Here is a 12,565-nt window from a genome sequence, read left to right on the forward strand (position 1 = left end):
AATGCCTGCTACGGAACTGCAGACTGGCTAGTAACTACTAATTATGCTACTTTGTGAATGAGGAACTTCAACAAACTCGAAGTGTTCAACATTGTGTACAGCCAACACCTTCTACATGTTATTTAAAGCCAGAGCACAAAATGTACTCAAATAGTACAACCAGGTCAGTTAGGAAATACATCAGAGAATCTTACAACCTGGTCGGGGGGGGGGGAAGTCATATTAAAAGCAGGTGTAAAATCATAGTTCTGCAATGAAATCATAGACAATGTAAAATGACAGCAGGTAAGTAACAGCAGGATACCTGTAGTTTACTATACCTGTTGCAATTAGTGGCCTAGTTATGGAGGTAGATTAAGACAGAGGTGGTAACATATAGTAGGCCTGAAGAGACGGAGGCATCTCAATGCAGCCTCTGGAACACAGCATTGTGTTAATCGCTTTGGGTTGAATGTGTGCTCAACATATGCATAAAATGGCTCATCACATGGAGAGTGGTGCTTTTGGATTTGCTGACCAGCTAGACTGTATTCTGTTTAACCAACATACAGAGCAGCCTGTGTGAACTCCAGTACTGAGCTGTGCAAACACAGGAGGCTGCATGAGTATTGCTCGCTTCATGTCTGGGCTTTTTAGACACTGGAGCAGCCACCAACAACCAAGGAGAGGGTGAGAGGTACTCCAGAAAAAGTTTAAAAATGCACGTTGAGTCTCTTGAACATCTGCCAGGCTTTTTCCCCTAACTGCACAAGCACAGAGTCACAAAGCTTGCTCCATCAGTTCCCAGGTACCAGCCAAGTACTGGCCAACTGCAGGTTCCCAAGCCTCAAAACATGCATATACAACATGGGCATTTCTCACACTACCAGGTACACTCCAAAACTGCTCCAGCAAAACACCCTATGCCATAACAATTATCCATTAACAAGCCATCAGACTTGGCAAGATCGTGCAAGAAGGTGGCATATGCTTTTAAACACAGAGTGAGACTTAGGAAAACTCTCTTCAGGTTCTCAGAAAAGTGCTTGTCTCATCCTAATGCCCCACACTATTCAGATTTTCAGGCTCAGCAGTCCTAAAGAGAAGAAAATTTCTGCATGGAAGTTTATCCTACAGCGATTCATTATCACTTTGATTCCGTCACCTGCATTCTTCACTTTCTCTGCAGTGGCAGTTGAAGGAGAAATTTAATAATAAGGAAAAAAAAGGGTGTTAACATAACTTCCCTCTCAACAAGTATGCTTAAAGAGTATCACCTCAATGTTCTCAAATATGGACAGGACCATGTTAACTAGCAATTTGCATTACAGTTAGCTATTTTCTCACTGGCCACTCTATTCATAAGGGCTCTGCTACACCCTGTGTACAGTCCAGGCAGAGACTACTCACCTGATTCCCAAGAGGACTCCTTGCTTCTTAGCTCAGACCATCTCCAGAATTACACCAGAATTAGACTTAAGAGGGTACAAATAGAAGACTTATATGCTTGAACAGCTTGTTTTCTCAAAGTATTTGCATACCTTTTCCTTCTCCCATCTGAATACGTTATATATGCACTGCCCCTTTCAAGTCATGGTTCCCTTCCTGTCCGGTTTTCTTTAACCATGCAGACAGCATAATGGCAGAATTTCTTAGCTCAGCTTGTGCATGACTTGAAAGATCATATCACAATGTAAAGCAGAATTACTTCTGCTGACATTCACTGTGTAAAGCTTTAATACTGTGTTTAACAGTCTTAAGGGACTCTAGCAAGCAAACTCAAATCTAGGCAGCAGACTATGAAATACAATAATGTCTCCACATCACCTAAATATTTCTAAGGCCACAAATAAAGTCGGTCAAAAATACCGTGTTCTGAGGAGTTTAGGCACTCATCCACTCACTTATAGGATGTTGCTTGTTGTCTGCAGGGAGCAGTAGTTCTTGAAAGTTTCTCAGAAGCATAGATGAAAATAAGCTATTGAAAAAGAGGGAGAAGAATGGCTTGAATTAAGCATTGGGAGTTGAGTTGGGAGTTGAAGTGAGAAGAGGAGCAGAGAATTCAGAAAAGCGCTACCATTGCTGAAGTACAGCAAGCAGACGGAAGCGCACACTCTTCTGCAAAAATTACGCCTCACAAATGCAGTTTTCCAGACAATACACTTTCAACTGTTCAGCTTCTAAGAAGTTGAGGAAGGGAGAGAAAACTCAACAATAATTCACATCTCTGACACTGAAGTTAGAAATATAGAGGACTGCTTCCATGTTTCCCAAGTAATAAAAATGCTTGTTAAACAAAAAGGGAGGAATACCCAGCAACAGCTCTGAGTAATACCTTTGAGACAGAAAGCGCCCCAAAATTAGATTATAAGAACAAAGTCAACATTGTTTTATTGATAAATAACTTCTTTAATAATTTCACTCAAACATTCTAGCATTACAATGGTAAACAAAGTGCATATTTCAGAAGGTCAGCTGAAGTCAACAGAAACCAAACTTGTTAAACAAACTATTTTCACAGAACAGATTTTTAAGTTTTATCCCCTTTATGTCTTCAAGGCCATGTAGTAGTTATATTTCTCTCCAAAGCCTGTTACTGATTTTATTGCTAAAGAAACTGAGCTGCTACATTTCAGAAGTAGTGGTTAATCATCCTTTGAAAATTCCACAAGACTTTCAGACACAAAATCATGAATCCATATATCAGTATCTGGAAGAGATGTGTCCACTAGAAAAGTCACTATTTTTCGATCCCAAGAGTTAGGGCTTTCATTAACTGCCTCTATCTGTGCCACCAAGGGTTTCTTCTCTACAAGATTCCGAAACACTATTGATGCCTCTTCTGACCATTGCTGGCTTTTCACTCCTAGGACAAATGTAAAGCAAAACAGAAGTCATTTATAGACTAGATCACTCTGAATGATTAAGTTTATAAAGAAGTGGGACAACTTTAAACACTTGAGAAAACAGATATTCAAGTGCTACTGAATGAATCTTAACACTAAAAAAGAAACACAAGCTCACTCATCTCCCACACAAACAAGCTTAATTATTGCAGAGACTAGGACACTTATTTTTTCTCTAAGTCTAAAGATATGGACGAGTTTGCAGAAGTGAAAGGCAAATGCACTGACTCATTGAGTAATTCAAAGCATATCAGCTGCCATGCATGATTAAGCCATATTAGGAAACATGACAAAAAGGAAACTAAAGACACTTGCAGAACAAACTATTTCTTTTTCTTCTGCCTGAAGTTGCTGAAGTTATTTTTCCTGTAGAACTTGCTTTAGATTAAGTTTTCTTCATCTCAAAGCAGCATCAGGTACTAAAACATCTGCCAAAACTTCAAGTCCCAAACTAGATCTACAGAGAGCAGAAATGAAGGCAAACGCAACCTGAATGTCTCACAACTGCTGCTGTTGTTTTGAGACCAGCATCCCACCAATTCAAGTCTGCTCAGGGATGTGTCGTTTGAAGCCAAACAGGTTTTTGAATATGGCTGTATCCCGCCAAGAAAGCAGTGGCTCCTGCAGACCTGAAATTTGGTCTCCCTAGACCACTGCGGGTATACAGCACCTAGACACGTGGGGCTCAAGTATTGTGCATGAATATGCAAACACAGCTTAGGGTTAAAAGAAGCAAACCAGCAAAGTGACCACACTTTGCTTGCACTATTAGCAGCAGCTTGCTGCTTATAGGACAGGACAACACAGGGACACAGCTCCTTGCAGGTTACAGAAGGAATGAGAAGTCAACAGTCCATCAACAATTAAGAAAGGGTAATTAATGCTAGGAAAGGCTGGTGACTGGTGAGGAAGCAAATGGGATTTTACAAGGGAGTAGACCAGAGAGTGAGAGGTAGCAGACATGAAACAAAGAGAGAAAAAATGTGGAAGAATAGCAAGACAATAGTTACCGGTCTTCCGGGCTCAGTTGACCTGCTTTGACAACACGTAGCAGCTCAGAGTCCAACTTAACTAGCTATTTGAGACTCTGTGAAGCAGGAAAATTGGATGACTTGCAGGCTTGCTCAGCTGGATCCTGTCCTACCCCAGTAGCCAGACACAGCTAGAAATCAGCTTCATTTCAGCACTGTGCTCCTAGGACCCCAGCCTGTTGGTAACACACCCACCACCACTAGCTTAAAGTGACCTTCAAGGTCACACAGAGGCTCTGCAGCAAAGTGGATCCACAGAAGGCAACCTAGGGTCACAGTACCGACTCTGTGGCCTGTCTCTTCAGACAAGCATATTCTGTAACTGAAGTCTAGACTAGTGCTGACCAAACAGCGGCAGAAAGCAGCAACTGATTAACAAGAGACGCATATATCTGAAAGCAATGCAGAAATGAAAGAAAAATTGGGAAAAGGGAAGAAAAGACAGCAAGAAGAGATCAAGTTTTGTTTTTTTTAATTCTATTAGAAGCATGCACACTCTCTATGCCCCATATTCTCAAGGAAATCAGTCTTAAGTCTGGTGAAAGCTCCCACTCCCCTTATGGAGTTTGTTTGTTTGAGAACACCCATCTATTTCTGGCAACTTTGGGTCCCAAATATACACTGGAAAAAAGTGAATTATAATAGGGGCAAGACAGGTAAGAAAAACTTCTCCAGAAACTTAGTACCTAGTTCCTGACTTTATGTAAATTAGACAATCAGAACATAAATTCTTATCAAAAGATATATCATAACTTTCACACTTTCTAATGGGTTATCTTTAAGGATAAAAAAAAGACTCATGTAGTTTTGATTTCCCTGTGTTCTTTGCATATTAGACATCACACAAAATGATAAATATTTTTGACAATGAAAAGCAGCTGCTGGGAAAGTTCAAGCAATCTTCCATTTTATACATTTAACTAAAAACTGCATTAAATAAACAAATAATAAAATAAGCATCACCACCTAGGTCAAGAAGAAAAACAGTGCTACTGTGATGACATAAATATGCATCTATTAAGCATGTTTTTGCAAGTAGCTATAGGCTTACTTTAGCAAAGCACAATTACATCACTATCCTTTGGCTTTGTCCACTTTACTTTTCCACTCATTTGGTATCTCCACTGAGGTAAGATTTTAAGAAAAAAAAAATTGTAAATGCTTACCACCTACCTGCAAGCTGAGCTGTTACAGCTTGGAAAGGTAGTTTTCTAAACGTATCCACGAGCGTCTGTACTTTTTCTATGCTGACAAACTCATGCTTACCATAGTCCAGCTCATATACTGACAGAAACCCATTTCTAAGAATTCCTTTTATTATGACCCTGTACCACCTAAAAAGGAGGGAGAATAAGAACAGAGAATTTGAATTCATATTCACACACTGTCAAGGCATCAGAAAAGTAACATGTATCTTAATCATAATGTTTCAGGCTTCCCAGATCTGGTACTACCTGAATAGAAGTCAACTCTTCCAACTACAATCTGGAAGCATGAAGAGACCGCAACCTCATTTACTCCTTTAATCTCTCGAGTATCAATGGACATCTGCCAGCTTGTTACCAATGTGGGCAAAGCAGAGTTAGGCTTGCCTAGCTTAGCAGAGCTAAGCTTGCCTTCGAGATTTGAATTTAAGCATGTACTTACTGATTTTCAATTTTAGCTGCATATAGCTTGTTTTTTTCAATGTTCACAGGTTTCTCTTCTGCCCTGCTGTAGTACAAGATCATTTCTTCCATTAGTGCTTCTAGATTATGTAGCTCTTTCCAAGGCTGGACAATAAAGTGACCTGGATGGCAGGCCACCGAGACATAGACATCCATGAGCTCGCCAGCCTTTGACAATGGCAGAGGCGGAGGCATATCAGTAGTAGACACTGCACTGCTGTGTTCTCTGGCTGAATCGGAGAGACTCTTCTCGAGCCTTCCGCTTGTTAACCGTGGACCTGAAACAGCAGCACTTGTAACTTTTGTGGAGCTGGTCCCACTGGGTGTAACACTCAAGAAAACATCTTTCTGATGCTTCCACAAGTCTGCATTTTTGATCTGTCGATTGACACTACGATCCATGTCTGGGAAATTCTCTGGGGCAAACAAGTAAATGTGTGCAATTCCCTTTGAAGCATCCAGTTTAACCATCTTGGAAAACAAAACACAGTTTAACTTTGTTAGTAACTATTAAATGCACATCTGATTCTGTATAGAAGACTAAAGCCTTTAACAGAAAAGTAGCAACATTTCATTGTACTCAATATGCCCAGAAATATTTTCAATGTCCTCTCAAATGTTAATTAAGTTCTTGGATAGTAAGCAACTCACAGGAGCTAAAAAGAATATTTGAAGTTACTCTACTAACATAAAACAAATACAAAACTCAAAGTGAGTTTTATTCAGCTCAACAAGTTCAATCTTGGTACTGCTGGTACGATTCTAGTTCTCAGGAAAACAGTAGACAGTGTCCATACAGATCTAAACAACTGAGTAGCGCTATTAAGATACTAACACATAATTACTCAAAATGAAGGATGGAAAAAAAATAAAGTTAAAAAAGCTTCCAAATTTGTATCATGCATAATTTTCAAGCACTGACATAATAAAATTTTCCTATTTAACATCAGGCATGTTAACACTATTGATAGTGAAGCACTGAAATTTTAATTTCACTAAGTATATAACATGTCTTTACAGATTCTCCTGTTGATTCTCCTAGCCAGGAATAAAAACTTACCACGATTAAAGCATACATCTGTTGTCTATTACTTAATCAAGCAAAAATTCTTACCAAACTCAAACTATCTTGGAAGAGGATGCTTAGAAAAGCTGATACACACTCAAAAGTCCCAGACTAAAGGAGCTGTGTTTTAACTACATGATTTCCAGTGTTAGAGCAAGCAAAAAGGTCAGGTAAGGCTACAAAACACTTTCAAAGTGCTGTGACAGTATCTGAAATCGGACTTTTAAGAGGAAATTAGCTTTGTTTAGTCTGTAGCTAGCAACAGATTTCCTTTAGAAGGGTATTTTCAGCTAATTAAATTAGGTAGGAAACATTGCAAGTGGAAATAATTTTATCTCAAAGCTAACAGAAATTTTAAGTACATAATAGCACATACTAAATCACATTTGATTAGAAAGAGCAAACAAAAAACAAAGCTGCTTTCCAAGGCCAGAAGGAGAAAGAAGTATGTCCACAAGAGGCATAAAGATAATTTAAGATCAACAGTTGTAGCTTTGCCAAATGTCCTAGGACAAGGACTTCATTTGGAATTTATGTCCAAGAGCTGGATACAAACTTTTAAACTTCTCTAACAAAAATAATTTTGATGAGCAGTTAAGCTTCTAGAGCTGTTCTTTCAGTGCTCTTTCCACACGCCTATGGATTTCAAGTCACATAGGCAGTTTGACTATTTACCTTCATGATAAATTCAGGACAAGCCATTACAGCATCTCTCAGCCACAATACAGCATCTGGGGTCCACATGCCAGTGTTAGGAGGCAGATCCGCTAGGCAGCATTTCTTAGCCTAAGAACAGAATTAAGTATACAAAGTATAATTTAGTAACACAGGAAACAGTCCACAAGTTCCAAATCACAGAAGCTTCATTAATAGTGATAGATCAAATCATGTATGACAAACAAAAAGACAGAGGAACGTGCAAGGCCAATACTATTGTACAGACACAAAATGCTGTTGATGAGTTGGACTACAATACCATTTATTTCAGGCAAAGATGCACAATGAAATACACTCCAATGCTGAATGCTATTGAACAGAACAAACTTTCATTACATAAACCTTGAATCAGCAGCACTACAAACACTGCCAAAAGATGCAGTATAGCTTAGATTTAGCATGTTGTTATACCTGAGGAGGTATTGCAATTACTTCTCTCAGGAATTGCGGGGGGATCTCTCTTAGTTCCGATACTTTTACAGCTGCAATTGTTCCAGTATCCATGAACTGCACATCAAGTGCCCGCCTAGTGTGAATTATTCTTATCTGAAAGAAGGAAAGATGAGCATAATTTTGAGGTTAAAAACACACAGTGGCACATACACTGAAGTTTCACATAAACTAAGGATTTGGATTTAGCTGAACAAAAAGAAGTTTCTATGTGGGAAAACGGTAGCTGTTCTTCGAATACTTCTTACCTCCACGCGTGCCCATTTGCCTTTGGAAGGAAACAAGCAGATTTTGCCACAGAAAGGTAGCGATACATTAAACTCAGATGTTTGCTGCAAATATAAAAGCAGAAATTAAAAAGTATGGAACTATTACTATCTAACTCTCAACTAACCATTTGAAAGCCACACATGGAATGAACAGTTCTGAGAAGCAAACCCTCTTGTTTCAAATATGAAGTCTCCTTCCAGCCTCAGAAGTATTTCTTAACATGTTGTTTTAAGCTTCCACAAACTAGAGCTTTGTAAAGCTTTAATTACAAACTGTGTACCTTAACAGGAAACTGAGAGAATACAAAGTGCCAGGGGAGAAAAAAAGTCACATTTGGAAACAGAATATAAAATCACTAACCAGTACTTTCATGTTCTGAAAAGCAAGAGCAGTGTAGCACTGTGGCAGACAACTGAGGAAGCTCCAACCATATATTCTAAAACACATAATTTATTGAGATATTTTTTAAAAAATATATACTGCTAATTCAAATGAAAGTCTCATGTGGGTGACATTTACTGTAATGATCCTAAGTAACATAATGAGACAATGGATACACTATAAAAAGAATGAAGAAACTCCATTTGATGACCCATGAACCCCTTAATTCGTTTAAATTCTCAGACAAAATAAAACACCTTGAGATAAGCAAAGTCAAGATTAATATTTAGCTCAATACACAGATTGACATTAAAAGTTGAAATCTCAAGTTCTCTCTTTGATATCAACAAGGACCTAACAAATCCTGTACACAAAATCTGAGTTTCTGAAATACCCGTCTGGCTGCCTGCCTTTGAGTTGGTAAACGATTCAGAGTTCTATACACATTCCTTCAGTGCTTAGCTTGCTTGAAACTGAACTTGATAACTGAGGCATGTTCAATGTAAAGTATGTCCAGTCAAGGATCTGCATTTCATGGTTTGATTGATTCAGTTGAATACTGAACAAATTAAGATTCTCTTAAGATTTCTTCTCTTTTGTATAAATTCTCTGGAGTCCAGTAAGGGTTGTTGCATGTGTCTGTAAATGGCTGGTAGAACGTAAGACTTCTCTCCTACATGCCTACTTTAAACTTAAGACTTCTGAAAATGCTTCCTATACATCACATCTAGTTGAAAATAGCCCTAACACTCAAAATCTAAGGGCAGAAAGAAAAGAGATGCAGCAGATCACATCCTGGCCATGGAATGTTCAAGGAAGCTAAGCTAAAAAGAACAGACATTAGTTACACTGCTTTTATTATCACTTTTTATTACTACACTTTCAATTATCACAGTATGGTGTGCTGTAGGCCAGGCTGGTTACACACCACAACTTCATCATGTAGGTAAAACTTCCAGAAAAAAAACCAGCAGCACCCCCACAGACTTTGTACTGATCTGATGCAGTTTGCATTGGAAGCTACCTGTTGTAAGCCATATTGTTACTGGTCTCACTATTCAAGGTAAGTTATAAGTAGCCACTGAAGCCTTAGAGACAGCTTTTGCTAACAGAAAAGCATCAAAAGACATTTTTCGTGCTGATGGATGCACCCCAAAAACCTAGTAGGAGAATTTATAGCCTTTCTGAAGTCTGTAGCTACCTCAGAAACTTGAACTTAGGTGCAAACAAAAGGATTTATGCACTCTGAAGAAAGGCTACACAACTTTACCACTTCCCTCACCAGAGAACCTACCTTGTGATGGAAGTAGTCTTCCAGTTTCTGCAAGATTTCATAAAGTCTAGATAAGCCTCTAGATGGCACTTGGCAATACAGGCTTCCATCAGAGAAAACACTGGTTACTCTGATATTTGTATACAGCGAATCTACCTGCAAAGGTAAGAGTTTGACAGGAAGTAAGAAAAAAAAAACAAACACAAACTTAGCAGATTTCTGCGTACTGTTTTTTGTCCATCCAAAACCTCAGCTGTCAATGATTTTTACTGAATTAAGGAAACAGGAACATGGTACCTGTAGGTGAAGTTCAAGGGACTTATCATACAATGACTTCAGACAGGTAGCATTGATGTTGATATCATCTTCTCCAGAAGTATCATAGAGAACAAGAAGAGGAATTTCACTCTTTTCCAGTATTTCCACAGCAAGTATTTTGGAGGATGTCAGCAATTCCACAGCATTTACTAGGACAGGATCATCACAGAAGGCTTCCAGTCCTGGAAGACACACCATACTTTTTATGTATCACTGTATTTGAAGGGAAAAGTAACAATCAGGTCTGCATTTGCAACAAGAATCTTTAAAAAAATCAGGATGTAGGAGAAAAGTTCTACTGCACTACTACTTGCATTCTGCTTCATTTCTATCTTTTTAACACTGAAAGTCATCTTCACGAGAAAAAAAGAGCCAAGGCAAACGCATAGAGAAAAAAGGATTGCATCCAATTACTGAAAACAAAGCTCATTCACAATGATTTTATGTATTTAAAATAAAGTATCTTTAAAAAGTTAGAAGTGTCTAAAAGTTTTAGGAAGGTAAATAATTTCCAGCAGAGTCTACAAAGTTTGCAAATACTGATATTGAAAGGCAAACAATCACATGTAAAATAACTAAATGGGATCATATTTAGGAATATTACCTGACCTGACCACAACAGGTTTGCCTCATTTGTATAAAAGGGAGTTGTACTAATACATTGCTTCATACAACAGCAAACATTTCCTTATATTTCTTTAGGTTCATGTATATTAAAGGAACAAAGACATCCAAGCGAAGTACAGAAACAACTAAGCTCCATTACAGAGATACTGGATATCAAGGTCTTCTAATATCAAGGTTTCTTTATAAAACAACCCACCCTCCCTCCCCTCCTCCTTCTCCCCCTGTTCTCCCTCCCTCCCTTTTGCTTCTTTTCAGGCCTGCCTGCATCTGCTTAGACTAGCTATCTTGGACAAAATCTAACATTACACAGAGTCATTACAAACAAGGATCAAAACTCCCAGACTGAGATGCATCAACCCATACACCATACAACAGCAAGCTGTGTAGGCAATGCCGGCTTTCTCTTACCCGCCAGTCTACACTTTGCGGCTTGAAATGCAAGTGAATGGAACTGTTTCTGTAGTTTGTAGACACTGTTTCTTTCAACAAGCTCACTGAAGCCATGATCAACATAGCAAACCTGTTAATGGAAAAGGGAAAAAAGTGTAAGATCACAAATGTGACTCTAAACACGTGTTCTTGAGTCCAGTAAAAAATGTATTCAGTTACCAAATTCTCTCTGCAGCCACAGATAAACCACTGTTCACTAATTTAGTACTACATAACACGATTAATATCATGTTCAGTTCACTGCTTGAATGTTCAGAATTCTCAGGGAAAGCCACCTTCTCAAGATCTCCGCAAAACCACCATCTCCAACGGTTCCACAGCATCTCAACTCCTAATAGGAACAGTGCTGGAAGGTCTTAGCACATATTACCTCAAAACACAGAAAAAACGGTAATAAAGTGGCAGGTTGTATTTGTAAAAAGTTGAAAGTACTGAAAAGTCAAACACCACTTCAGTGCCATTCCATGTTTTGCCTTTCTTAATGTTCTTACAGCATTAAGAGAATAATTTTGATTTACGCTACCATAACTTTGGTACAAAAGCCACAGCCAATGCCAGAAACCAGCAGGGAAACTGCTGATTTGCAACAAATTATTAGCACTGAAGTGAGAGAAAAAAGAATTTGACAGGGCTTTTTACTCCTTTTTTTCTAAACTTTATGATGCAAAATGTCTGCATACCATACATTGAAACGGGAATATGAAAACTGTACCAGAGGATAATCAGCAAATGCTGCAATAAAGCAGTAGCTTTCTTTTGGCTGATAGCTTTAGGTAGAGACAAATTAGAGGCAGGTTGCTACCGATGTCCTTGCCACTTCTCTAACCCCAACAGTCTTTCAAAAATCTGAATTCTGGCCCTCTCCTCTAAGTTCCAGCCGAAGGGTTTTACAGTAACTTTCAGAAAAAACTCAGTTCTAATACTTATGCTATTTAAGTATTTAGGAGATGGATCAACTTTAGAAGTACGTTAAGCAGACCTCGGTAAAAAGTCACCAAACTGGGGAAAGAAACATAACATAAAAATTAATGTTTCACTAGGCAAGAAATAATTCAAAAATTTGAAACTTTTTTTACAGTTATATTGTATGTTCTAGTTTCATTGCAGATTGCAAGAAGAGTCTGCTTAGCCCAGGAAAAATTAAAAGGAGGAGTTAAATAATCTAAAATGGGTTTAACTAAAATGCATGCTACGTGTAACTTCCAGATATGCCTGGAAGGAAACACAGGCATATCCTTCTCATTGTCTTTACTATTTGGTGTATGTAATACACTCTTCAGTGCAAGACTTCAAACAAGATCTATCAGCAAGGGAATTTAGTTCTTTCCTTTCCCTTCCTCTGTTCCACTCCTAGTAGTGCTACAACGTCCATTCCTCCTAAGGCTATTGAAGGTACATTTTCAGTACAAAAGTGCTACAGGGACCAGTCC

The 12,565-nt window shown here is 38.5% G+C and overlaps 1 protein-coding gene across 9 annotated transcripts in view; it reads right to left on the bottom strand.

Annotated features, from left to right (window-relative positions):
• Positions 1–2,392: 2,392 nt before the first annotated feature.
• Positions 2,393–12,565, bottom strand: part of TDRD7 (tudor domain containing 7) — a 46,352-nt gene continuing 36,179 nt past the window's right edge. For 7 of the 9 annotated variants that reach the window (XM_054054363.1, XM_054054365.1, XM_054054364.1 and 4 more), the window contains 9 exons: positions 11,094–11,205; positions 10,038–10,240; positions 9,762–9,896; positions 8,065–8,148; positions 7,778–7,912; positions 7,325–7,435; positions 5,564–6,054; positions 5,090–5,250; positions 2,393–2,845 (listed from right to left, as the gene is read on the bottom strand). In XM_054054363.1, coding sequence (XP_053910338.1) covers positions 2,625–2,845; positions 5,090–5,250; positions 5,564–6,054; positions 7,325–7,435; positions 7,778–7,912; positions 8,065–8,148; positions 9,762–9,896; positions 10,038–10,240; positions 11,094–11,205 — 1,653 coding nt within the window. In that variant the 3' untranslated portion in view covers positions 2,393–2,624. Of the gene's footprint in view, positions 2,846–3,224; positions 3,973–5,089; positions 5,251–5,563; positions 6,055–7,324; positions 7,436–7,777; positions 7,913–8,064; positions 8,149–9,761; positions 9,897–10,037; positions 10,241–11,093; positions 11,206–12,565 lie in introns of those variants that run through there. The other 2 variants (XR_008447802.1, XM_054054367.1) reach the window with 2 other exon arrangements.

Source organism: Cuculus canorus, chromosome Z (genome assembly GCF_017976375.1).
Source record: "Cuculus canorus isolate bCucCan1 chromosome Z, bCucCan1.pri, whole genome shotgun sequence".
Classification (NCBI taxonomy): Eukaryota; Metazoa; Chordata; class Aves; order Cuculiformes; family Cuculidae; genus Cuculus; species Cuculus canorus.